Source organism: Alternaria hordeiaustralica (assembly GCF_023758085.1).
Source record: "Alternaria hordeiaustralica strain BMP 2776 chromosome Unknown scaffold_43, whole genome shotgun sequence".
Classification (NCBI taxonomy): Eukaryota; Fungi; Ascomycota; class Dothideomycetes; order Pleosporales; family Pleosporaceae; genus Alternaria; species Alternaria hordeiaustralica.
In genome coordinates, this window is record NW_026056815.1 from 173,429 (window position 1) to 198,364 (window position 24,936).

A 24,936-nucleotide genomic window follows, 5' to 3' on the forward strand; every position below is an offset into this window, starting at 1 on the left:
CGCCTGCTTGGCAGGCGCCAACCAAACCATGAATGGACTAAGTCGCACTTTATCCGCCTCTCAAACCCCCGGCCCAACGCTGCCCGTGCTCGAAGGCTACGCCCCGCATATCCCCTAAACCTCAATCGTGTTTCTGTGCCTCATGCACCCACTCACAGCCGTCGAACACGACCAGGATGTCGTGATAGTCGGGCGTATCTAAAATGACACGATGGTTGGGGTCCAAAAGACAAAACCCACTTTGCGACGAGGTCGCGGACCTTGAGAGTGTCTCTGTCGCTCTCCTTCCACCGACTTGAGCAGTGCATGCGCTGGGTGCTCTGGTGCTCTGTCCCATACGACACTTTTTACACATCGCCATGTTTTCTTTCCTGTTGCGAATGGTCTCTATCAATGCCGCTGCTGCGGCACTGATACATGCCCCAATGCCTGCACCCACAGCTCCTGCAATGCTCCCAAGGCAAGGCCCTGCAAATGGCATCGTGGTTATGGGATACGAGCTCATTGGCACGCAAGACGATAAGCCGGTCTGTAAGTACACTGGCATGCGAGGTCCATCTCGAGTTGCGCTTATCTGACCTGGCAATAGGGTCGATCAAGACATTTCCTCAGTCCGACGGCTACCTTTTTACAACAGGCAGCCTGTATCAGTCGTGCAAAGCGTCATCCGCTTTCGAGGTTGATGGAACCACCACGACCTCCCCCCTACCGAAGACAGGTTGTGAGGCATGGACAAGCTGCTCACATACGACGGTGTATGGGTCTGGAGGTGTAACTAGTACCTGGTAAGTTGAGCTGCATGTCTCGCGTAGACTCGGCCACGTTAACCAGCTGGACAGCGACGGAGACTATGGGCTTTGCTACTCGGACATCATGTTCACCACTTTTGGCGCTTCCGACGCGTACACGCGTATCTACTGCGATTGGACAGGCAGCCATCCGTTGATGTCGACGACACTGTACCAAGCGCTTCCGGCCAATGGTACGTGACATTGCGCAAACGCTATATTTGACTTATTATTGACGTGTTGTAGTGGACTCAACGTCAGTCGCGTCCCAACAGGCAGCGTCCAGTACACCTGCATCGAATAGCAATCCGTCAATCTCGGCACCTACCCCATCCTCAACGTCGAACCCGGCCGGCGAGCAGAATCAACCTCCTGCTGGAATCAGTGGTTCAATCAATACATCCATAATCGCGGGTGCCGTCGTCGGAGGGCTTGCGGTTATCGCATTCGCCGGTGTCGCTATCTTCTACATCCTCAAGCGCTCCAAGCGCCACTCCGCGGGGACTGCTGTCCCGTCGAGCGACGGTGATTCTATGAATCCGTATGGCACGCCAGAAATGACTAGAGACGGATACCCTGATGCGGAGGCGTATGCGCATACGGCGACAAAACACGGACACACCATAAATGGAGGCGAACTCGATGGGCAGCATGGCACCGCAGAATTGGGTGGCGTCCCGCTTCACGAAGCAGAGGACCGGCGATGAGAAAGGAAGGCGGGAAGGAGCGCAGAGTAGGCCATGAAAGTGGCCAAGAGGGCAGCGGTATAGTATTGTATGCAAATGCCTCGGCAGCAATGCATCGTCTGGTCGGCTTACGTACCGCTGCTAGTCCTCGACTCAAGACCATCGAGTAAGACGTTCAGCCAATGTCTCGAGACGAAGTCGCCCCATGGAAATGAATGCCAGCGCACCTACCGGTCACCCGAAGCATGCACTCCTTACTTTTGAGTCTATGTTCGACAGTCAGCGAGGCAGCATCTGCGCAGTGCGACTAATACTGGCCCTACTGACCCCGAGTCAGCGCCCTGAAGTGGCAGTGCTGCTGCGCTTATGTAGGCCTCGCTCTGGTCCCCGCAAATCAAAGCGGTGCTGACATGATCCGGCAATTTAGCCGCTCCATAGGCCAGCCTGCTCACCACATCAACACCGACAAATGTAAATGCTGCGCATACAGCTGACATGAATCAAATTCTGTCCAGTTGCTGTGGTTCTTTTCGTACATGCGCTACACGATAGGGGGCTGTAGTCCTTCATTTCCTGCAATGGTATCCATCGACGTATATCTCACTGTATGATAGGGTACAGCCACGGACGTACGTCTCTACCGAGGTTTGGCCGAACGCAGGTCTTTGAGACTGTGGGTAGTCGGTGATACTAGCAATCAATACGAAGTAATTCTAGGGACATCATCTCTTGGAGGCTTCGCTTTGTTCTCTTCATCGCGAACGCCCATTTCTGCCTCCTTCGACATTCCCCGGCCCAACACCAAGATGCCTTGTTCCAGCCTTTCTCATCGCATACTCTTCATAAGCTCCATCCTGCTCTTAGTCGCATCCATTGGCACCCTCGGCCTCACTGGTCACGCGAAATGGCTTTTGGTTCAATACTTCCCCGCTGACGCTTGGTACATCTGGAGAGGAACAGATGGGACGTATGACGAGCAGCAGACGACTCAGCAGTGGATCGCTGTTGACTACAACGAAACGTATGATAGACTAGCCGTTGCGAGAGCGGTGTTGGGCGTCGTCGCAAGTGTACTGAGTATCTGGATCATGCGAGCGAAGCCCAGAGCTATAATGGAAGAAGATACACAGGTACTTTTCTTCGTGGTGGCTGTATCTTGATCAGGGCTTACAACGCATCCAGAACTCGCAATATCCCTTCCGAGGCAATACCGTATATATCACAACTGTGGTACTCGCAGTTACATCGTTCGCCAGCACACTTGCATCCGCGATATGGTCCTCGATCCTGCATTACCAGTCATCCAAGCGTTGTCGAATACCGACTGTGTTGACGAAATACAACAACGAATTCACATGCACGCGTGAGCTAGCGACGTGCGTTATGCTACCCGTCGTCAGGAAAACGGATGAAGCAGCAAGGAGGATGGCGTGTGTGGAGACTGTAAGTATAGACATTCAAGAAAGCGAGCTTGGTAGGCTGGATTCTGACTGTTATGATCTCCAGAAAACCGTGCGTTGGCTGCTAGTCCCCATGCTCGTATTGGGTTCGGCTTTAGTCGTGGGATACGCTGTGCAGATCTGGTATCTGAGAAGACGGGCGGCTCTCGAGCGGAGAGCAGAGGATAAGGTTGCTGTGCTAGAAAAGGCAGATTAGCTAACCGGAATGCGATGCTGCTGGCAGGTCCACGTCGCTTCCAGGCAGCGCTTGTAGCAAACATTGTTGGAAACATAAGTTCTGCTGTGCAGCGCACGAATAACCCTCTACATCGATAACCGCCTTCATCATGATTCCAGTCGAGATCCTCGACATGACTCTCGCGATGCTGCCCATCAAAGATCTGTTGCGTTGCGAGCGCGTCTGCAAAGATTGGTGCATACTGATCAGGGATGGATACTATACCTCTATGGCTCTATTTCGGTACCGGACAACTATGGCGGAGCAGACCAACTCGAGCGGAAGGCACAACTTCCTGGAAAAGAAGCGGAAGATTCACCATGACAATCGGTTCACTACATCGAAACCCCTTGACCACTATGTTGCACACCCTCTTCTGACTCGCTTCATCGGGTTAAAAAGGTCTTGCTCCATTACCTTCAACGGTAACCCCAAACTCCCCTACATCAGCTGCTGGCACCTCCTTCGTACCATCAACCGTCGAAATGGGTTGCCCAATCCGGAAGCGTCTTGGCGACAGATGTTCATAAGCTGGCCTCCACTCAAGGAGATCGAGCTTCATGTCAGCTATAAGCTTCACAGTGGTCAACCGGACCAGAAAGAACCCAATGTCATCAAGCTCAGTGAGTCTGATGGTATCACGCTAAACCACTTCTTCTATGCCCTTTCTGGTTCTGCAATACTGAAACGGGGGCGCACTGCAAGTTCGATAATGGAATGGAACAAGGCAATCACTGAAAGTTGGTTCACGAAAAAGTACAGGGGTATGCGTATCAGGGTCGTTCCAATAATCCGTGTGAAAGAGAACGAGCGAAAAACTGCTGCGAAAGAGGCATGATTGCTGTGGATGATAGAAGCTTTTATCACTTATCACTTGTCATTCTGCAGGTACTATCATAACGTGTACAGAGTTTGCATTACAATTATTGAGTGACATAAGATCAACGGTCCAATCATGCCATCTGCCCCCTAACTGCACCAGGTAGCGCCAAGCTGGAATGAGTGTCCGCCATAAAAGCCGCCGGATTGGCTTCGATCATGCTGACATGGAAGCCCTCGCCCGAATCCTTTCCTTCAACCATGACACCAGTCGTAAATGGGCCCTTGATACAGCCTGCGCTGTTCCTAATCGTATCGCTTCCCTCTACAAGCTCCGGGTTGGGGAATGAGATTCTAGGTGGTCCACTAGCACCGCGCGCGGCTTCGTGAATATGCGTCGCCGTGGTTGCGGGAGAATCGAATTCGCCTTGGAAGTTGTGCAGCGTGATGTTGTAACAGATCATGTTGGAGGCGCTGTTGATGCCGAAGTTGAAGGTGCCGGATGCGCCGGCGAGACCACCGGTTGGTTCGGTGCCGTTGACGACCTCCTCCGGGACAGCATGAACGAAGTGCGTGGAGGAGAAAGCGAACAGCTGCTGAGCATCGATAGCGTTGGCTGCAACAGCGTCTTTACCGGTCAGGTCGATGTTAATTTGCAGCTGCATGTGACCGTTGCCGATGTCGAGAGGTGATGCTGCGACTGGCGCGGCGGTTGCGCTCAGCGCCAGGCTTGCGATGGTGACGAACGCGGCGGTATACATTATGGTATAATAAGTTGCAAGAACTGTGTATCGTGAAAAAGTGTGCGGTAAATGTCTTGTCAAAAGAACGTGTAGAAGAGAAGCGAAAGAAGCGAAAGGATGAATGAGTGTGTTTGAGAAAGGACTGGTCAACAGCGAATTATTCCTACTGAGCCTCAAAAGGCGCCCCTTCCATCTGGTTATATACTCGCCACATGTGGTGATACAGCGTACGTGGATGCCTTAGCACCAAGGCTTGGTGTTGGTAATTTGAGGCACCTGTGTAACGCGTGCTGAGTTTCGCGGACCTTGGCCAACACCAACAGCCGACTCGGCGCCTTGGAAGCATCACGCCTCAACGCATGCTGTAAACATTTAGCTCAAATGAACGATCGAGTTGCGAAGTGTGCATCCCGAATTGGCATGAGCATGGGTGCAAAAGCTGACGAGCCCAAGGTACGCATCGCTATTTTGTCGCGGGTTCTCGTTAGCCAAGTGCGCAAAACATACGATACGGGTGTCTTGGGCAGAAGCGAAGCGCATCCTGACTGGGTTGAATGTCTATTCTCGTAATAATCTTCTCGCCATTTGCTACTCGTAATCTAGACTTTACATTTAATGTACTAGCACTAGATAACCTAGATAATCTAAATAATTAACTAAATAACCTATTACTTATAATAGCTACTTAGCTATTACTATAATACTTTTATATATTTTTATTTTTATTTTTTATAATAATTTTTTAACTTACTAAAATAGCTAATATTTATACTTTTTAGTTTATATTTATAAACTAACTATTTAAAATATTTTACTTTACTTAAGTAAGCTAAATACTAAGTAGTTAAAGTTACTAAATAAAATTTAATACTACTACTTTTTTAGTAATTAAAAAGTTTTTAGCTACTTAGTTTATACTTATAAATATTAGCTATATTTATATTTATATTAGTATTTTTAGTATATATATTTATATACTTTAATACTTATTAAAAATAAAACTATATTTTTAAGTATTATATAACTATTTAGTATATAGCTAAGCTTTAAAAAAAGTACTACTTTTAAAAATAATAATAAATTAGTAATAAGTAGCTTATAATTTTACTACTTTTTTAATTATAATAGTAAATTTTAAAAAAGCTAAAAGTTATAAAAAAATACTAAGTAGTAGTAATTTACTATTAAAAGTAAGCTAAGTATTTATATAAAAAATAGTAATTATATTAGTAGCTATAGTTATATATATATTATAATTAAAAAGTAGTACTTATAGTAGTTACTTTTTATATTTTTTTTTTTAACTAATATTTATATATAGTATTTTTATTTTTTAGTTACTATTTACTTTATTTTATAGTACTATAGTAATATAAAGTAAAATAAGCTACTTATAACTTTTATAATATTAATAACTTTAATAAAAAGATACTCTTATAAATAAGAGAAATCGCAAGTATAATATACTTGTGATCTGCTGTTGCTTAGGTTCTATGCCGTCCGGAAGGAAGGGCACGCTGGAAAGGCCGTTCGAGTAAAATATCGTCTGCATGGCTTCTGAACAGCATGCCAAGAATCGTTCGGCTATCGCAACGCTGCCGATAGAAGCAAAAAGTCTGACATGCCGTTGTCAAGCTGTTAACGCTCTTTCAAGGGCTGCCCAGATGAGATTGGCTCTTCGAGGCACGGGCGCGTGCTGTCGAATACGAGAGGATTAGAGGACAGGGCGATGCTGCAGCAGCCTGGAAGTCAGGCAGCGGTCTAGGGCTCATTAAAGGACTTTGTTAACATACATTTCGAAGATGGTGGTCTGACTGTGCGTACTGATGATAGTTGAAGTGTGTATGGACTGGGGTAGCAGTCATGACGCAATGGGGTGGTCATAGCTCCGGCCCAACCCAACAAGGAGGAGGCCTCTGATTATCTCATTTACAATCCCCTCGCGTCTCGCAACACGCCCTCAGTATCTCAGCGTCAGAGTGCAGATACAGGCGTCGGCTTCTTCGATGGCATTTCTTCCAGACGCAATTGTACGCCCGCGAAGGGGTTCGGTGCAATGACGGCCGGTTTCAGCCACGATCCGACTCCAGTTTCATGATTCTCTTGGATCTGGACTTCTCTACTTTTCCACACAATCAGTCTATGATTTTTGTCGTCCACAATACTTCACTACGTTGATCAGCGAAATTCTCTCATGGAGAGGCATGGTGAAGACAAGAGACGGGAGGGATGTGGCGCGTTTCGATGCGAAGGTCAACGGGTACTTTGCTTTGCGCTTCATTAAGTCTTGATGATATTCGTTACGTATGTATTAATACACTATATGAAGTGAAGTAGATATTGGTATCATATATCAGTCATCCTCTCACCCCCAACTAAATTCCAGCACCAGCACCCGGGAACTTGGCGAGCAATGACTTGTCGTACTTGGCAAGATCCGGGCAGCCAAGCTTCGCAAGGATAGGATTCAGGGCATCGGTCAACTTCTGCACAGCAAGCAGAACATTGCCGAGAAGACCCTTCAAGATATCCGGGCTGGCGGAGTTGACAGCCTGGAATGCGAAGCACATGAGGTTGTTGTCTTCGAGCAGGGTCTCGGCATTGAAGACACCACCAGTGAGATCGGCGATGTTGACGCCGGTGAAGGTGTTGGGCTCACCAGTGTTGCCACCGACGACGGCCATGTAGGGAAGAGCTTGGAGTGCGCCTACGGCATCGAGTGTGAAGGCTGCGATTCCGTAGTCATCACCGATAGCGCGGCGGTACCACTGCGGTAGATGTTAGTAGGTTTCGACCGCTGATGATGTATGCAGAGCAAACTTACGTTCTCGGGAATCTTCTCCTGACCACGAGCCCACTTGAAGCTGCCTTTCTCTCCTGTGACACCTTCAAACGACTTGAGGGTTTCTCCGTCGAGATAACCTGATGGGTACTCTGCAGAGTGGTTCGAGAAGAAGTGAAATGTGAACAGGTAAGTCGCAGTGTTGATGGCGTAGTGGGTCAAAGGCCCAGCCCAGTAGTGTCCGTTGGTGGCGACGGAGTTGTTGTATCTTGAGCCACGGAAAGGATGCATGACAGTGAGGTCGTAGCCCTGGGGACCGATAGGCATAGCCATGAGTTCCTCGAACTGAGGGAGGTTCAGCGATACTGGGTTGCCGTTCTTGTACAGATCCTCTCGTGTGGGAGAGCAATCGGCTTCGAAACGGTTGTGTGTTCCGCTCATACCCTGCGGCTTTCCGACGAGACCAAGTCCGGTAGTGAGTCCACCAAGCAGGCCTCCGCTGGGTGGACCACCGATGGAAGACGAGACAATGTCGCCGCCCATGACGGTGGCAAGGACTGACAGGAAGGCAGAGAGCTCGAGGCCCATACCGAAAACTATGACGCTGTGAGCGACTTGGCTAATAAGCTGGTAGAAACATGCGTACCTTCGTTCGATGCAGTAGTTAGCTGCGTGACGGATGCGATTCCATTGCGGGGGAGATAGCCGTGGTTCGCCATGACGTTCAGACCTGGGCAAGGCCCGCGAAGGTCATTCTTGCCTGGTGCAATCTGTAGGTGGACGTGTTAGAAATTGATGCAAGAACAAGTCTTCCATCCCAAGAGTCCACCTACATAACGGTGTTCACCCGTGGTGCTGATGCGCTGAGCGTCCGCATCAAAACCAGGTGGGAGGATGCTAGCCCCCAGTTGCCGTTTGGCCAAGTTGGCGGGCATCTCCTCAACCGCCCTTGTGATCTTTGCCGCCAGCTCTGTGATCTCTGCGAGACCCTCATCGCTGAGATCAGCAGGGAGGTTGTTGAGGAGGTTGGCGGGGAAGGCAAGAACTGCCGATGAAAGGAGCGTAGCGCATAGAATGGATGCCTTCATGCTTGCGACTGAAACTATACAAAGACTAAGGAGCGTATGTATCGGTGGCGGGTGAAAAGCAATTTGGCAGTTGAAGTCTTATTATATGCGAACAGTCGGAGGTGTTCACGGCGAATGACATGAACGCCACCAATCAACCATGGCGAATTTCGTAGCGGAAGTTTAATTCAGGAGTGGTGTGCCTGATCATCGTGCTGAGATCATGTACGTCGCTGATGAGATGGCAAACCTTCTGCGCGAGCGTAGAACAATGACTCTGTTCTACAAATGAACGACCGATAGAAGGGCCGAAGTTAGGAAAAGAGTGTGGTGGTGCAGCCTTGGATATGCGCCTGACATGCTAGAGACGTAGACTAAGATATCGACTAATGTCGGTCGGCTCATCACGTCATCTTCGATTGGTCGGTAGATGATTCCGATGCCATCGTTCGCAAGGGCGACAAGGCCCCTGATGCGCGCATAGTGCGAGTTGGGATCCGGGGACGCTAGGCGTTGTCATGGTGGTGGGCGTGCAGTGGCGCTACCTGGGAACCTGCCGCAGCGTGGAGGCGGGCCTGTAGATCAGATGCCGCTAGCCGGAAGGGAGCGGAGCCAGGAACCGGGCAAAGGCGAATGAGAAGGCTCCGACGAGACTCGGTCTTCAGGGTCCTCTTGCCTCTCATTACTCATGTTCTGAATGCTCGAAAGAAAGTAATGCGATGGCTAGGATAATTAACAAGACTCGTCAGTAGTGATAGAGAACGGACTCAGGGTGATGCCGATTCGCGGCCGAGAATTGGTGAGCAAACATCTTCGTTATGGCATTATTCGTGATTATCAATTACCCGTAAGCTCCATCACAACCTCCGTATGTCTTCTATGTGCGTCTGAATATGGTCTGCCAAGGGCCAATCGTCACCGTGTAGGTGCGCCCGTGACATGGACTCTGGCAATGACTCGGGTGTTGCAGCCGAAACCCTTCCAGTCTTCTCGTCAACAATGAGATCGTCCAACTCAATGTAACCCTCCTTGGGGCCACGCTCCAGGTCGTCGTCTTTGAATAATGAATCTGTGCTCGTGTTGTCTAGTGTACGTGATGTGTTCTTGTTCAATCGTCGTGCACTGTGATTCGCAAGTGTGCTTGCGTTGTTCGAAGGGTTGGAAGGAGTGCTTCCAGTACCAGTAGATTTCGATTTGTTGCTTCGATTTGTCGAGTTGTGGTAATGTGAGATGGCCGTGTTGACTGCTTGCTTGAAGAAGACACGGAGTACCGGAATGGACGTGGCAACGACCGTCATGGCAGTGTCTGCTGTTGACCAAATGACAGAGTTATACGCTTGGTCTACTTTGGTTAGCTCGTTTCAGATAAAGAGCTTCAATAGCTTACAGGAAAGATCCTGGGTTTGGAGCTGTTCGACGTATCTGGCTCGGAGAATAGATGTGACTCCCGCTAAGATACCCAGACTCATGGCAACACCAACTCCGATCTTCTCCGCGGTGCGCATCTGTAGATTCCAGAGGACCTTCCAAGGCAACAATGCTAGAGAAATATCCATGATGGCAGCCCATATAGCCTGGAATCTTCCGTATATCACGGAAGGTTCCTTGTCGATACATGTGCCAGGAAGGATATCAACAAAAGTCTTCGTTATTGGCTTGCACAGTACCCAGGGGAGGACAGCAACTGGTATTGCGAATATGGCAAGGGAAGCGATGGCGAACCAAACGTAGACCTTGAGCCATCCGTCCGTCAACCGAAGTAAAGTGAGCCCGAACGAGATCTTGCTGAGAATGATGCCCGTGATGGAAAAGGTGAGCGCAGATGCACCATAATACGTGATACGTTCGAAGTGGCTGAAGTCAACTAGCCAGAGAGTCAGAGATAGGTTGATTGAAGTCTTCTTTGTGAAGTCTTACTGTCGAGTGCATGCTTTCCAAAACCAAGGTTGATGCTGAGTTGGTTCAAGATCAGTTGGCCAAGGAGCATAAACTGTGGTGCATCAGCGATCCGTGATTTACTTCGATCTTTCGACTTACTTACCCAGCTGATAATGAGTACAATGTCGTCAAACCAGAACTTCTTTTGGGAACGACGGATCCAACAGCGAACAACCAGAAAGGCGAAAGAGACTCCACCAAGTGACCATGTCGAGACGGCCATCAACATCGAGTGCGACTCACTCGGGTCACTGCGCCAGTTATCGAATTGGGTAGACATCTTGATCGCGCTCGCGGGGGACCGAGGAGTCGGATACGATGGGAACGTCCAGTCGGTATAGGTATATCAACGTCCCACGGAGTTCCATCCAAAAAGGGCTGTGTTCCTCCGGGATGAGGGTACAATCTATAGGTAAGGCTGCTCCGCGGATGTCGAAATGTAAGGCACAAACTATACGATAGGCTAGTGCCTGAGACTCTTCCGCATGCCAGGGTGCGGCGAAGATCTCGCCGAGCTCGATCGCAGAAGCTATCGCGATATCGTGTTTGTCAAATATGCAATTCACTGGAAGTTTTATGCCTATTTGCCCAAGACCATCTCAAAGATGTGGGTATTCGCTGGTCAAACCTCGTCTCGGTGTGAACGTTTCTGGTACGTGCTTTAGGCTTGTCTGACTCGGGCCTGAAGCAAGAGCCGGTAAGCATCACGTCGGCGTGCACCCTCGTCATTTTCCAGACATGTGGCCAATCGCGGTTTTTGCACTTCGCATTGGCTTGAGTGAACGACGGCCCGAGAGCGGAGATCCCTCCCACTTCGCCGCTTGGTACGCGCGCTAACAAAGGGCCCGTCTGTCCCGGCAGTCATACCATCGCGGTTTTCAGGTCATGAGCGGGACTTGTGTAGATTGATGCCAGGGTGCATTCGATTGTAGTCGCAAATCTTGTTCCCTAGCAAGAGTGGGTCGGCTTCCATTGTCGCACTAGGGCCAGCGCGCGGATAGACTGATGCTCGGTCATCACCCTTTATTCTGATAAAGTTCAATGAATGCCGAGTGCGCAATCGACAGCCGCGGTTTTGGACGATCTGGAACATGCCGCGCTCGGACTTATCTTGGGGATGCTGGTAAACCTATGACCACGAAGGCAACGGGAGGAGGTTGGACCCAGCAACATCGCACCTTAGTCTGATGAGTATGCGCTGGGCAAACGTTGGCAGGGGCTGCGGAGGTATTTCAAACACCCCCAATGCAGCGACGTAGGGATATCGTAGGTACTGCAAACGTAGTCGCATGGCAGCAACATGCTGTGGCGATATTGCGCGACGAAGTTGCCGGCCAACTGTTCATAAAGATGTTCATTCATAGGGTGTCTGTTCCCGCCCACATGAGATAGTGCTTGTGTCTTACTGAGTGAGGTGCCAACGGCAGATCAGCCACTTCGACGTACCTGGTAGGCTGCGCGTGTGTCTGCACCTCTTTCACAAATGGCAGCAATGTGCCTGTCGTCAAGATAGTTGCTACCCAAGACCCCGCATTCATCGTTAGCAACGAGCCAATCGATACAGGAGTGTGACGCATCGTGATCTGGACTGGTGATGTTGGTTTTGGTGTAAGCTCAAAGACGAGGCGAGCAGCCTTGTACAGCTAACTGTCGCTTGCCTTACCGCAAGTGGACTTACTACTAGACAAGTCGACCGAGCACCTCTGGTTCGTCGCTCCTAGTCGTTACGAACACTGCCGACGAATTGGACATCGCTCTGAAGCGGATGTACGGGTGTTGGGTAGTTTACACTACAAGTTGATATAGTAATGGTTCATTTTCACGATGCAGGGCGTGAAAACACCCTAACGGTATCCTGTAGTGCATCAGCAGCGCTTTGCAGCCTTTGTAAACTCTGTTATCAGCGCTGTGTTCTCGGTCCACACAGCCGCAGTTGGCCTGAATGAACATTCGTACGAGTCACATGTGTGCTAAGAAGCAGCTGTTCGTGACCAGGTCGTCGCGGTTGCAAAGGAAGTGGCGCGCTTGAATTACCCGCCGGGCGTAGGCAAGAGAGTTCAGGATGCTTGCATGCGCCCTATGCGCTGACCGCGTTCGTCGATTTCTCATGGAGGATGGCGTATTCTCCATGTCTAAGTTTCGGGATCTAAACCTTTCTCTGTAGGCCAACCAGCAACTAGGCAGCTGGAATCGGAGACAAAGTTTGCGGAGCAGATCGGCCAGCCTAGCTAGTTCGGGTTCGCACTCGCCATCGACTAAATCAACACCATCTCCCCTCCTAAATTCTCTCTACGTCAACTTCATGTTTTGTGTAGTGTAGGGCATCTGCGCTAGGGCCCAAATTTATGCGTTGCAGCCCACCATCCAGGCACCAGAGAGCCGGCACTTCGAGGCGATTTCGATCGAGGCATTCACCTCGGAGTTTTGGCCTTCGCAGCGATGACCTGCACGTATGCATAAGGTTCGACATCTTATCGCGTAGATCGAACTCGAAAGAGGAAGACATGTGAGGAGCTCCGATGCTCACATTGAGTGACGCGCATGCCTGATGGGCCCAGCCAGATAGTTTTCAGGATGTAGCACATGGACAGGCGATGCGTTTTGACCATTGGGGTTGATGAAGTGTTGTCCTGTAAACAATGTTGAGGCTTGGAGGGAGTCGGCTTGATCAGTTGGGATTGGTGGGGAAGGTGTGGCCAGTAGGTGAACACTGTCTGAGTATTGAGGGAGCTTGGACAAGCAAATGCCGTCGAGGTGCATTGCTCAATGTATGCGTTTCATCAAAGAAGAGCATGCGTCGAGCGCCGGGCGCGAAGTTGAGAGTTCGACAGAATCGATGAGAGACGCGTTCTTTCCCTCGGAAGATGATTCCGAGAATGCGCACGTGCCGCATCACGTGCTATCTCCGCATCTTGGCAGGTGCCTGACGGGGAAGAGGGAGCCGACAGCCAACGTCATAACCCGCTGCAACGGCTTTATCGACGAAGGATTCATTAACGATGTAACCTTAGAGCTCAATCAGGGTGTACAACCGACAAGGCCCGCTTGGGGAGCGATGCGCGCATGCGGGGTACCTTGGAAAGCGGTGCACCAACGGCTGGGACGCATAAGAGGTAGAAGAAACTACAACACGTCCAGCTACATCAACTGTCCCCAAGATGTTTGGAACCGGGTTATTGTCTCTGCTGGTACTTGCGCCATGCGCAATAGCACAAGACGTCGACTATTCGCAGTTTGTGAATCCATTCATTGGGACTGAAGGCGCGATACCTGGCTACGCATGCAAGATGCAGGAAATCTACATCAAGCTCACTTCTAACTGATACCAGACGGCGGCGGTGATGTATTCGTGGGTGGCGCAGTACCATTTGGCATGGTCAAACTGGGCATCGACACGTATGAAGAGCCCATCAACCAGAGTGCGCTCAACGGCGGATATACACCTCAAGGCCATGTGACGGGCATCAGCTTGATGCACCAGTCAGGAACCGGCGGAGGATCGAAATACGGATACCCTTCCCAGATGCCGCTGACGAGCATTGACGGCGACGTCAATTTGCTGGACAATCGGACTTACTGGCAGGATCGAGTAGGGTCATCAAGTGTGATGCATAGGCAGCTTCTGACAAGCCTACAGGTTGGCGAAGACATTGCGCAAGTTGGTTACTTCCGTACCGAGCTCGAATCTGGTGTCAAGATCGAACTCGCGGCCTCTCGACACGCAGGATTATACCATTACATATATCCGTCTTCGTCCGAGAAGCATGTTCTGGTTGACCTGTCGCACTACTTACCCCATCTGACACGCTCGTGGGACTCGCAATTCTATATAGGGGGCGAGATTGAGATTCAACCGAACAACAGCACGTACACTGGATATACATCAATAGCTGGAGGGTGGAACATTGGGGCACCCGTAACTGGTCAGTCCTAAGTGTACGAAGTGCATGTGAGACAAATGCTGACTTCGAAACCACCTCTGCAGTGTACGTATGCGGCGAGTTCGATAGTCTGCCTGACGAGGCGCGTGCTTTCAAGGGAAAGAACACATTCCCCGTCGGTCGACACTTCCGGTCGTTCAACAATGGCACAACACCCCGGCCTACGTACACTGGGTCAACAGCCCGGTCAGGGCCGATGAACGACCGCGTCGGAGCAGTATTCACCTGGACTAATGCCACCGAGATCAAATCGCGAGTAGGCATCTCCTTCATGTCCGTTGACAAGGCATGCTCGTACAAGAACGCCGAGCTCTCTTCGTGGTCAATCGAGGATACCGCACAAGCGACGCGTGACGAATGGAACCGCGATGTCTTTTCCAAGATTCGCGTTGACACTTCGGAGTCGGCAAACAAGACCAGGCTGGCGTTGTTATACTCCAGTTTGTATTTCATGCACCTAATACCCAGCGAGCGTGTAGGCGAGAACTCTCTTTGGGAATCGGATGAGCCATATTGGGATGGTAAGTCCTGACTTCAAGAAATGCATGTGAGACGTATGCTGACTTAGTGTAAAAGACTTTTACACTATGTGGGATCTGTTCCGAAACCAGGTCTCGCTCTGGCACCTCATACAGCCAAGCTACTATGAGTCTATGATTCGATCCCTCATCGACATGTTCAAGCAAGAAGGCTACCTTCCGGATGGTCGATCTGGCAATTACAACGGTCTGGTCCAGGGAGGATCGAATGCCGATAACGTCCTGGCAGATGCTTACGTCAAGGGCTTGACGGGTATGATCAACTGGACGGAAGGCTATGCAGCAGTCAAGAAGGATGCCGATGTCTTGCCTTTCTTCGACGAGAACCCAGTCGACCCGTATGGTTCGCTGAAAGAAGGACGTGGTGCGCTGAAAGACTGGATAGAACTCGGCTACGTCTCGGCTGATCGCAGCACGCGTGCAGTGTCAAAGACGGTAGAGTACTCACTCAACGATTTCGCTGTCAGCCAGATCGCAGCTGGCGAGGCGCCTGGCGATCGTGACCTCTACCTGCGTCGGTCCGCAGGTTGGCAGATGAGTTGGGATCCTGAGTCTGCGAGTCGAAACTTTTCCGGTTTCGTTATGCCGCGATACGCGAACGGCACTTTCCACAAGACGTACGACATTACTGACTGCGGCGATTGTAACTGGGAAGATGAGAGCTACGAAGGCACTGCTTTTGGTGAGTCGCTGCCTGCCTGCATGCAATCCTCTTCTACTTGTACACTAACAAGAGGTTAGAGTATTCCTTCGTCGTTCCCCACGACATCTCGCGCGTCATCACGCTAATGGGCGGCCCTTCACACTTTGAAGATCGTCTCGACTACGTCTTCCAACCAAACACGTCTGGCGTAGACCTCGGCGTAAACGGACTTGGCATCACCACCATCAATAACGTCGCAAACGAACCCGACTTCGAAACACCGTATCTATACAACTACCTCAACAAGCAGTGGAAGAGCGTCGAGCGAAGCCGCCAGCTTGCCAATGACTTCTACTTCAACACCACTAACGGTATACCTGGCAACAGCGATGCGGGCGCCCTGAATTGCTGGCTCATCTGGCAAATGCTGGGATTGTATCCTATAGTCACTACGCCTGTATATCTCCTGGAAAGTCCTTGGTTCTCCGATATCAACATTACTGTTAACCATGACAAGACGCTGAGGATCAGGGCCGAGGGATTAGACGATGGGGATGGTAGGCAGGGGTACTACGTCCAGGGCGTGAGCATTAACGGAGAGGAATGGGGAAAGAACTGGTTCGAGCATGAAGACGCGGGCGGTATCATGACGGAGGGAGGCGAAATTGTCTTTAGGCTCGGAGAGCAACAGACTGTGTGGGAGTCAGGCGATGTACCTCCCAGTCCTGGACATCAGGTTGTTGATGTTGGTGAGAGTGCACAGTTCTCTAACTGATGCAGCATAGCATTGCGCCAACCCGCGTCGTGACGGTATATATGGCGGTAGGCAATTGCAATGGGAGAGAGTATCAATAAATTCTCGTGATATCAACATCCGTCTAACGTCAAACCCCGCCAAGACATCCGACACATCTGACACACCTGCGGGCACTCCGCACACCCTCCGATCACGTGAACCACTCTGAAACGCTTCCTGCAACAGCACCTCGAGACCCATCCGCCACGGCATTGACCCCGCTGATAGGCCAGAACACAACACCCCGAGGACGCGTCACCAGCAAACCGCACAATAGTACAAGCCAGATGAAAGTCAACTAACAGCATGAATCATGCACGATATATGCGCTTCAATTATAGGTACCTCGCCTCCGACACCCGGCGCCTGGATACGCAGGCGACAAGGCGATCACACAGCGACAGCCTCAGCGCCACGGAGAGCATGACACGGTGCACTGGAAGCGTACTGCGGGGTCGCACATCGCGGGTGCTTAAGGGAAAGCATAAGAAGGCTGTCTCGCCCGTTGGGTTGGGAGACCATCAAGCAACATCTTCTTCGCACTACAACAACCCTCTTCTATTCCATTCTTTCTTTGCGTCTGTGACTGCAAAAGCTGACCTGGTGTCATTCGTTCAAACGTACTATACATAATCTACCTCTCGATTATATTTCGATACCCATAACCAGCAAGATGCGTTTCTCCATCGCTACTCTTATCACCTGTAAGCAACCACCGTTTTTCACCTGCCTCGAGATGTCTTATACTAACACCCCCCAGTGGCCGCCGTCTCCATGGCGCAAGTCACGCCCAACAACGCGGGCGCCAAGAACGTCGGTGCAGGTGACGGTTCGCAGTTCATCACCGGCGGGTGCGTCTCGGATGCCGATTGCAGCTCCGCCTGCTGCAGTCAGGTCGCTGCGACCGGCGACGGCGTGTGCTCTGCTGAGGCGGCTAGCCAGCAGAACGGAAAGACGGGTTGTGGATTCACGGACCCGAATGCGGATGCGGTGATTGCGGCGGCGCAGGACCAGGTTGCGCAGCAGGGATTCAAGAGGGTTGTTCGTAGCGAGTAGGGGTGTTGCTTTGACGGAGGTGGTGGTGTTGCGTCAATGATGAGATGGTTTGACGGTAGCTGTGTGTTGTGCTCTGGCTGTGATGTCCTTTCTCGTGACGTGTACTAAGTTCAACTAGTTCATGCGCATTTTAGAATCCGCTCCACGTCGAAGACGTGATTCGACGTGGAGCGGATTCTAAAATGCGCATGAATCAGTTGAAATTGTGATGATGACCTCAATGAGCGTATCCGCTTCCCGCCCCAAAAGCCGCCCAGAGCCGAGCCACCCAGAGCGCCAATATCAACTCCCGACATGTCTGGTCTAGATCATGCCTCAGTTCAATCGTCGGCATCTTGCCTCCAGGTCCCATCTTCAATACCTCTGTCGCAACGACATGGCCCTCACTGTCTTTCCACTGGCTAGGTTCCAATTCGTTCTTCCTCTGCTTAAGCGCCTTTGTGAATCCCCCTGGCTTCCCACAAGTCATAATCTCATTCGGTCGACTGCCCTGCGTGGGCATATGCACCACATGCCATCGACGCAGTCCGAACCGCAGTTGTAAAGCGCCGGGGAGTGTGCTCCCCGCTTTGCCTTGGATGTAGTACTCGTTGATAAGGAAGGGCGGGTCGTGGGCTTCGTATAGGACGCTGCTACTGTCGAAGGCGACGGTCGGTGCGCCGGATTGGAGGAACGTGATCTCTTCGGCCTTTAGCCTCCGTATCCGTAGTTTGTTTATTCGCGCATCGAGGAGGGAGGAAAGTTGGTAGGCGGGCGCATTGGGTGTGTGGATGAAGGTGCCGTAGATGGTGAAGGTCGTGGCCTTCTCGTCGACGGTGGCGTATGCGGGAGGTAACTCGGGCGGAGGCGATGCTGGTACGATGGTGGGTGTTGGCTCTGTGTCGACAGCAGGTTGTTCGGCAACGGCGGGTTCGGAAGGAGGTTGTGGTACTGTGGGGGGCGGAGGCGCGACGACGGCTTCTTCGTATGAGGGTATTGGCGCGTTGATGTTTGGGCGAGACATGGCTGCGATGACCAGAAAACGCACGCAAGCAGTTGCTCAGTCGGGCTGGCAGTACTCACAGTAGTGCACAAGATGGGATTTCAGAGGCTGTGTTCCGCCAAGCATGCTGTCGTATTGATTGATTGATGATGTGAACACGGCAAGCCCGGCGTGACGTACTTCATCCACAACCTCGGCTTCTTCCGCCTGCCAAGACCCCACACCCGCAGTCTCTCCCCACGTCACACCACGAGTCCCACGGCAGTCGCGTGTGGAACCTAGACGCATCCGAGCCAGACTACCAGAAACGCAGCACTCCGCCATCATGTTGGTGGCTCTTTGCATCTGTGCATCTTTGTCCAACAAGCCAAGTCGATCATGCGAACCTCGTGGCCCTTCTCCTGCAACTCAAGCAAGAGTGGTTTTGCTAGATCAAGGAACTCGACGCCGCGCTTACTGTCAGCAGGAAAAATCGAAAGAGAGACAGTTACGCCGAGACTGGCTGAGCTCAAGATCTTTCTTAAATCTCCAATAGTCTCCTCCATATCTGACTCAATCCTCCAACTATTGTCAAAACGCATGACGAAGGTGATGCGGCCGGCGATGTTTTCGGGGAGTACACTTGCATCGATGTTCGACCACCACGGAAGCTTTGCGATAATATGGTGGATAGACAACGGCTGTGCGCACATGTACTTCTGAATGATGAACGTCGTTCTCCAATGGAATCTTTCGAGGATCTCATCAGCTAGTGGGTGGGTGGTTGATATCATGGGGTATGGACAGCCGACTGGTGGAGTAGGTATAATACCGTCCGATGCTCCTTTGTGGATGGAGAAGCCAGTGTTGTCTGTTGCTAACTTGATAGTGTAAGTGTTCTCCCTAGGGAGTAGATGGTCGTATACCATGCCCCTAACCTCCCGTGGTAGCTTCCCTGATGGTAGCAATCCGAACATTCTGTCGAGGAGACTGGGGTGTACGAGCTTGGCGTATTCTCTGAGGACATCCGCGAGCGTCTGGTGGATGTACAGTTCCTTCGGTTCAACCTCGGAACGCTTCCGAAGCTCTGCATTGATACGACGCTCTGCCAAACCGAGCTTCAATGTAGCTGTGTCCTTGCTGATCGGGTCGGCGAGGGACGGTGGACCGCTTTGAGATTTTGGATCAAGTCGTTTCTCGATGTCCTCGAGAGTCGAAAGCTGCTTTTCTTTCCACGATTTCAGCTCTTGCAGCGTAGAGTCAAATCGTTCCTTCTCAGCTCTCAGTCTCTCCGCGATGACATGTAGACTGAAACTCTCGACGTTAGCTAAGGTTATTTACGTTACGACAAAAAGCCTTGACTGACCTGAAAGCTCGAAGACGGTAGTGCTCACACTCCGTCGAGGCAGGCGAAGAGCGTCCGAAGACATCTACGAAGCCGATTTGGTCACCAGTAGTATGGGTTGTAGACATCGCGAACACCTAGGTAGTATATATGGTGATTTGTTTTGGTGTTAGGCAAAACACTAAAGGACCCAGTTATGGGTTGTGTCACTCAGCTAGCTGAAAGACTAGTCCTAAAGAGGCAAATTTGGAAGGCTCCGTTGCCAGTGCACCAAAGAACGCGTCAACAAAGATTGAGTGACGTATCAAGAGTTGATCGTGTTTTCAGATTTCTCTATCTAGGTCCACACTAGCGTGAGTACGTGATTAATGCTCACTTTGGTCGAGATACTCCAATCTTCCATACGAACCAAGGTTGAGTACCAAACCCCCAGTTACACCCTCTTTATATCATCCATTGTGTCATGATTGGTAACAGCCATGCAAGAATGACCAAGCTATTACTTCTGCATTTCGAAGCATCGCTCATTTCCATGCCATCAGACCCTCCGCTCTCAGCTCTGCCTTCTCTCCAGCGTCCATGTTACGACCTGAACGCAGAAATCGAGGCGGGAACGATGACTTAGCTTTTATGTACTCCGACTATCGAGTCCGGTTAATGCGACTTAGTCCTTTACGAGACTCAGTGTGATGACGTACCTTACGATATTGCCTGCGATCTGTCCACGCATCAGCAAATGAGGCACCATCCTCTCCAGCCGTCCACGTCCACCCACTAATCCTATCGTTCAAATGAATCTGGTGACCTCGAGCCTTCAGATCTACCAGGCTCGGAAATATGGCATCCATGATGAGACGGACATCTTCGTTGTGAGTAGCGGCATAAATCTCTGTTCCGGTGTTCGAGGCTGCTATTCTTTGAGCATAACCTATCATGGCTTGGCGTAAAGCTGGATCGGTGACATGCTTCATACTTTGGGACTTGACGTTGTAGATATACCAGTACCGGTCCCTGTCAGGGAAGAACACCTCAATACGTGCTCGGGTATTGGTGAGCTCCTTCAACAACTCGAAGCGCTGACTGAGTAAGTACCTGCGCTCTTCAAGCTGATAAATGTCCTCTGGCAAGTGGATGTGAATCGTGGAGAGCCAGCGTTTCGGTTGGATATCCTGCCTCCACGCATCTTGATCGAGAACCTTCCTTATCAGAGCGTCATGGTGGATGTCAAAGCGGCTACGTCGGTAACGAAGTTGTAAAAACTCTAGCGCCGCCTCTTTACCGACGATGGTGGGATCAACGTAGTAGGGATCTCGGCTCTCAGTGACACTAGCGGCCATGCTAGTACGAGAGAAGTGTGTAGAGCGAGGATTGCTTGGTTTGAGTACATACTCCCTGCCCACTAGTCGGATGTCAGACACTGGATTCTGGAAGTCCATCAGTTCAGCGTAGACCATGTCGCGCAGCTCTCGCGGCAGGTGGTCTTGCAAGGCTTGTAATAACGGCGGGCACTCTAGACGAGAACATGCGACAGCAGTGCGATAAAGCTGATCTTTAGCCTTGCGCAGTTGCTTCTTTGCTCTTGCTCGCCGAGCGCCGTGTCCTTTGGGGCAGGCGGTCACTTCGAATTCGTCGACGATCTTTTGCAGCCTCTCGGCTTTCTTCGCAGTTCTAATTCGTCAGCGCATGCTCTCATTCTTCTCAGCCAACAGTACTCACTCATAGCATTGCGCACGCAGCTCCTCAACCGTCAAGGCCTTACCTGACGAGCCGCGGCTACCTTGCGATCGAGTTGTAGATACCATGACTGACAGCGATGTGCGACATGGAGCAAGCTTTGGGTTCAGGCGATGTTCGTGCACGCGCAAAGAATAAGAGTGATGCGTGTCCATTGGTGTGGACGGACCGTAAAATGGATTAATGAGCGCCTGCCAAAGAGAAAAAGGGTCCACGCTAACGAATGTGGTCGTGAGTTCCCTATTGGGAAGTCACGGTAACGCCTACGTAAACACTACCAGAACTCCAAAACAACGTACCATCTAATCACGCTACCTACCAGGAAAGCCCAACTCCCCGCCATCGCCGCGATAGCTGCATGCACCTTGCCCCGTTCCTCATTCTCCCCACCCTGAAAGAGAAAGAAACCAGCCATCATGAAGCCGAGCCCACCAAGCGCATTGAGAATGGCACTCTGCCAATCCGAATGAAAGAACCTGGGCTTGTACCAGCGCTCTTGTTCAGAGAACGCCAACATAGCGTTCGCGACCAAGAATAGCGCGCCGTGTACAACCTGGGGCCCGAAAACGATATAACCAAAGAGAGGATCTTCTTCCGGGACAATGCCAGGAAAGTCGACGATGCCAGCGAACATAAAGATGATGCCCCCAAAGAGAACGATGAGACCAGCCTGGAAGGCCAAGTTGGTGGCCGACAACTCCCAAACCTTCTCCCATGATGGTATCCATTTGAACTCGGGTGTGCCAAGAAGCGCTGGCCGGTATCTCACCTTCTCAGGCTCCAACTTCGATGTTTCCAGTGTACCGCGGTCCGCGTTCAGAGCACTGAAGGTATCGAAGATGCCTGCGACGAAGAAGAAGATTGATCCGATCAGTATCGTACTAGGGACGGCGACAGTCTCTTCGGTTTCGAACTCCGTGGAGGGGTTGAGGCGAGGTAGGAGATCGAAGGTGGCGTTGATGACGAGGTCGATGGAACCGATGAGGAAGATGATCGCAACGAGGTAGATAGGGTCGCGGTAAGGAAAGACTGTGAACATGGATTTTAGCCGCACTTTAAAAGAGCTGTTGTTGTCCCATTCCATGACCGAAGTGGTGTCGAGATAGCGGTCGTCGATGTATGCTTGGCTGTTATCGGCGTTGCGTTCGACATCGAAGAAGGTAGGCTGTGAAGTACGCTCGGAGTGGCATTTCTCGCGGTGCTCAATGTGGTCGACATGAACGAAGGATTGGAGCTTCTCGGTTGAAGCGGGGCGTGGTTGAAGATCGATTGATAACGTCTCCGATATGCTATGTGGACGAGGGGTCATGCTCATCCGCGCCTGGCGGATGTACGAAGCACGGATCGTTGCTGAGGCATTCATGTCGGGCCAAGACAGCGGTAAGGACAGTATTAGAGATTAGAAGTTATCGGTACTTGTACTAGGAAATTGAACGAAGGACACAATTCGACACGGTAGGCTTATAGAAAAGAAAGCATCCTCAATAGGCCCTTATGAGAACCCATACCCAGCGCAATCAAACGTTAGTTGGGTGTTGCTGTGTTGATCGCGCGCTCAGACGCCCAAGCCCAAGACTTCACATGTCTGACCCACGAGCTTCGTCATGCTTTTGGCCAACAAGCATCGAGTATTGATGCTGTTAAGCTCAACCAAGCTTTGTGAAGTGGTGCTTGTTTCCCACTTGTTTTTGAAGTGGGTCGAACAGTACGTGGCGCCGTCCCGGATGGAGGAGTGCCGCCACCTGTGTGTGGCAGTGAACTGTTCGGAGTGAGAGTTGTCGGTTTCAGTATTTGCATCGTATGAGACATCGGCCCAAAATAGGGGCGACTAGACGAAAAGGGCCCGGATCGCCGGCAGGCGCCGCTCGGACCGATCATCTTCAGGCACTAGTGCAGTGTGCGCTTCATCCTGGAGGTCGATCTGGAAAGATAGTGGGTTAAAACATTCTAGGATGCAGGCCATCTAACTAAGGGCGCGCTGAGACATAGCATGCTAAGGCATTTGTGCGCAGTTAATACGCACGCTAAGGTAGCGCCTTAGCAGATTAATTATAGATTATTTCTAGAATAATCCTACCTAAATAATAATAATATAACTCTACTAAACCTCTCTACTAAACTACGCTACCTATAATAGCCTACTAAATCTAGAGTGTTCTCTAAGAAAATGTATAAACTATTTCTAGATTAATTTATAAATAATTCTAACAAATTTAGCCTACTTATAAGTAATTTCTCTAGCTTAACTAATACCTATTTAGGTGCCTGCCTTTTACTACTAACGCGTAGAATAAGCTAATTATCTATATAAGTTAGCTATACTACTATATTAGAATCTAAGGCAGAATTCTTTGTAGAGTATAAACTGTTTCTAGATTATTTCTTAATTATTTCTAATATTTCTTCTAGTAGAAGTACACTAGCTGCGCTACGCTTAGAAACTACTTACGCTAAGCTTACTAGCTAAGAATAGCGTTTGCTAGGTAAGTTAGAAATTCTACTAACGCTCTAATCTAAGCTAAGATAGGTAAGTTTATTTAAATTGCTTCTTAATTAATTCTTAATTAATTTAACCTAGATTTCTATGTTTAGACTATAGCTACCTATAATGCTATTGCTAACTCTCCTACTATCCTCTCTACTAACCCTCCTGCCTCTTCTGCTAACCTAGCCTAGGTAGAATCTAATAACAAGTCTAAGTTAGATTATTTGTTAAGCGATTTAGACTATAAGTTAGATTAATTAGTAAATAATTTAGACTATAATAATTTTAAGAACTCTACTACTACACTAGATAATAAGAAAGAGAAGAAAAAGTAGAAAGACTAGAAACACTCTCTCTAGAACATTATCTAGGTTAATAATTTAGAGAGAGAATAGGTAAATTATTTCTTAAACGTTTCTAAATTGTTTCTAACTTTTATAGCTTAACTTTACTACTATAACTAATATAGTTAGAGACTATTATAATAATTAGGCTAAAGATAACCTTCTCTACTAGGCGTGCAACATTAATAGCCTAGATATAGACTTTGTTTATAGTAAGTTTTATTTAGATTATTTCTAGAATAATTTAGAATTATTTCTAATAGATTTAGACTATACTTTCTTTTAAAATAAAGAGAATAAGTGCAAATCTTGCTAGTTCTTCTTAGACTTTTCTTCTAAGCGTGCACCTACTCCCTCTAAGAGTAGTAGTTCTAGTAGGTAGTTAGGTGCTATTTCTAAGTAAATTGTTTCTAGAATAGTTTAGAATTAATTTAGTATAAAAAGATGTATATTAGAAATAAAATAAATAAATATTGTATAACTCTCTCTCTACTATATACTTTGCAAATAAGTACTATTATTATATTATTAATAAGAATAATATACTATATCTTACTTAGTAGAATATACTAAGTAAAATATAGTTAATTAT

General features: G+C 49.7%; 9 protein-coding genes across 9 annotated transcripts; 3 read left to right on the top strand and 6 right to left on the bottom strand.

Moving 5' to 3' along the window:
• Positions 1 to 425: 425 nt before the first annotated feature.
• On the top strand, positions 426 to 1,495 carry J4E84_010618 (uncharacterized protein; the record flags this gene model as incomplete). The annotated part of the gene is made up of 4 exons (XM_049393173.1): positions 426 to 531; positions 590 to 785; positions 840 to 982; positions 1,035 to 1,495. The coding sequence occupies 4 exons, from the start codon at positions 426 to 428 to the stop codon at positions 1,493 to 1,495; spliced, it is 906 nt and encodes a 301-aa protein (XP_049239165.1).
• A 2,609-nt stretch (positions 1,496 to 4,104) lies between these two features.
• Positions 4,105 to 4,731, bottom strand: J4E84_010619 (uncharacterized protein; the record flags this gene model as incomplete). The annotated part of the gene is made up of 1 exon (XM_049393174.1): positions 4,105 to 4,731. The coding sequence occupies one exon, from the start codon at positions 4,729 to 4,731 to the stop codon at positions 4,105 to 4,107; it is 627 nt and encodes a 208-aa protein (XP_049239166.1).
• Positions 4,732 to 7,088: 2,357 nt separating this feature from the next.
• On the bottom strand, positions 7,089 to 8,583 carry J4E84_010620 (uncharacterized protein; the record flags this gene model as incomplete). Its single annotated transcript, XM_049393175.1, has 4 exons — positions 7,089 to 7,481; positions 7,538 to 8,091; positions 8,142 to 8,265; positions 8,329 to 8,583. The coding sequence occupies 4 exons, from the start codon at positions 8,581 to 8,583 to the stop codon at positions 7,089 to 7,091; spliced, it is 1,326 nt and encodes a 441-aa protein (XP_049239167.1).
• Positions 8,584 to 9,419: 836 nt separating this feature from the next.
• J4E84_010621 (uncharacterized protein) lies at positions 9,420 to 10,549 on the bottom strand (the record flags this gene model as incomplete). Its single annotated transcript, XM_049393176.1, has 3 exons — positions 9,420 to 9,904; positions 9,950 to 10,426; positions 10,480 to 10,549. The coding sequence occupies 3 exons, from the start codon at positions 10,547 to 10,549 to the stop codon at positions 9,420 to 9,422; spliced, it is 1,032 nt and encodes a 343-aa protein (XP_049239168.1).
• A 3,109-nt stretch (positions 10,550 to 13,658) lies between these two features.
• Positions 13,659 to 16,398, top strand: J4E84_010622 (uncharacterized protein; the record flags this gene model as incomplete). Its single annotated transcript, XM_049393177.1, has 6 exons — positions 13,659 to 13,782; positions 13,830 to 14,089; positions 14,138 to 14,423; positions 14,486 to 14,962; positions 15,018 to 15,662; positions 15,722 to 16,398. 6 exons carry the CDS (start codon positions 13,659 to 13,661, stop codon positions 16,396 to 16,398), a joined length of 2,469 nt encoding a protein of 822 aa, XP_049239169.1.
• Positions 16,399 to 17,092: 694 nt separating this feature from the next.
• On the top strand, positions 17,093 to 17,475 carry J4E84_010623 (uncharacterized protein; the record flags this gene model as incomplete). Its single annotated transcript, XM_049393178.1, has 2 exons — positions 17,093 to 17,123; positions 17,180 to 17,475. 2 exons carry the CDS (start codon positions 17,093 to 17,095, stop codon positions 17,473 to 17,475), a joined length of 327 nt encoding a protein of 108 aa, XP_049239170.1.
• A 217-nt stretch (positions 17,476 to 17,692) lies between these two features.
• On the bottom strand, positions 17,693 to 18,745 carry J4E84_010624 (uncharacterized protein; the record flags this gene model as incomplete). Its single annotated transcript, XM_049393179.1, has 2 exons — positions 17,693 to 18,480; positions 18,742 to 18,745. The coding sequence occupies 2 exons, from the start codon at positions 18,743 to 18,745 to the stop codon at positions 17,693 to 17,695; spliced, it is 792 nt and encodes a 263-aa protein (XP_049239171.1).
• A 35-nt stretch (positions 18,746 to 18,780) lies between these two features.
• On the bottom strand, positions 18,781 to 21,583 carry J4E84_010625 (uncharacterized protein; the record flags this gene model as incomplete). Its single annotated transcript, XM_049393180.1, has 4 exons — positions 18,781 to 19,752; positions 20,480 to 21,119; positions 21,171 to 21,449; positions 21,498 to 21,583. The coding sequence occupies 4 exons, from the start codon at positions 21,581 to 21,583 to the stop codon at positions 18,781 to 18,783; spliced, it is 1,977 nt and encodes a 658-aa protein (XP_049239172.1).
• Positions 21,584 to 21,789: 206 nt separating this feature from the next.
• On the bottom strand, positions 21,790 to 22,878 carry J4E84_010626 (uncharacterized protein; the record flags this gene model as incomplete). Its single annotated transcript, XM_049393181.1, has 1 exon — positions 21,790 to 22,878. One exon carries the CDS (start codon positions 22,876 to 22,878, stop codon positions 21,790 to 21,792), a length of 1,089 nt encoding a protein of 362 aa, XP_049239173.1.
• Between the last annotated feature and the right edge of the window lie 2,058 nt (positions 22,879 to 24,936).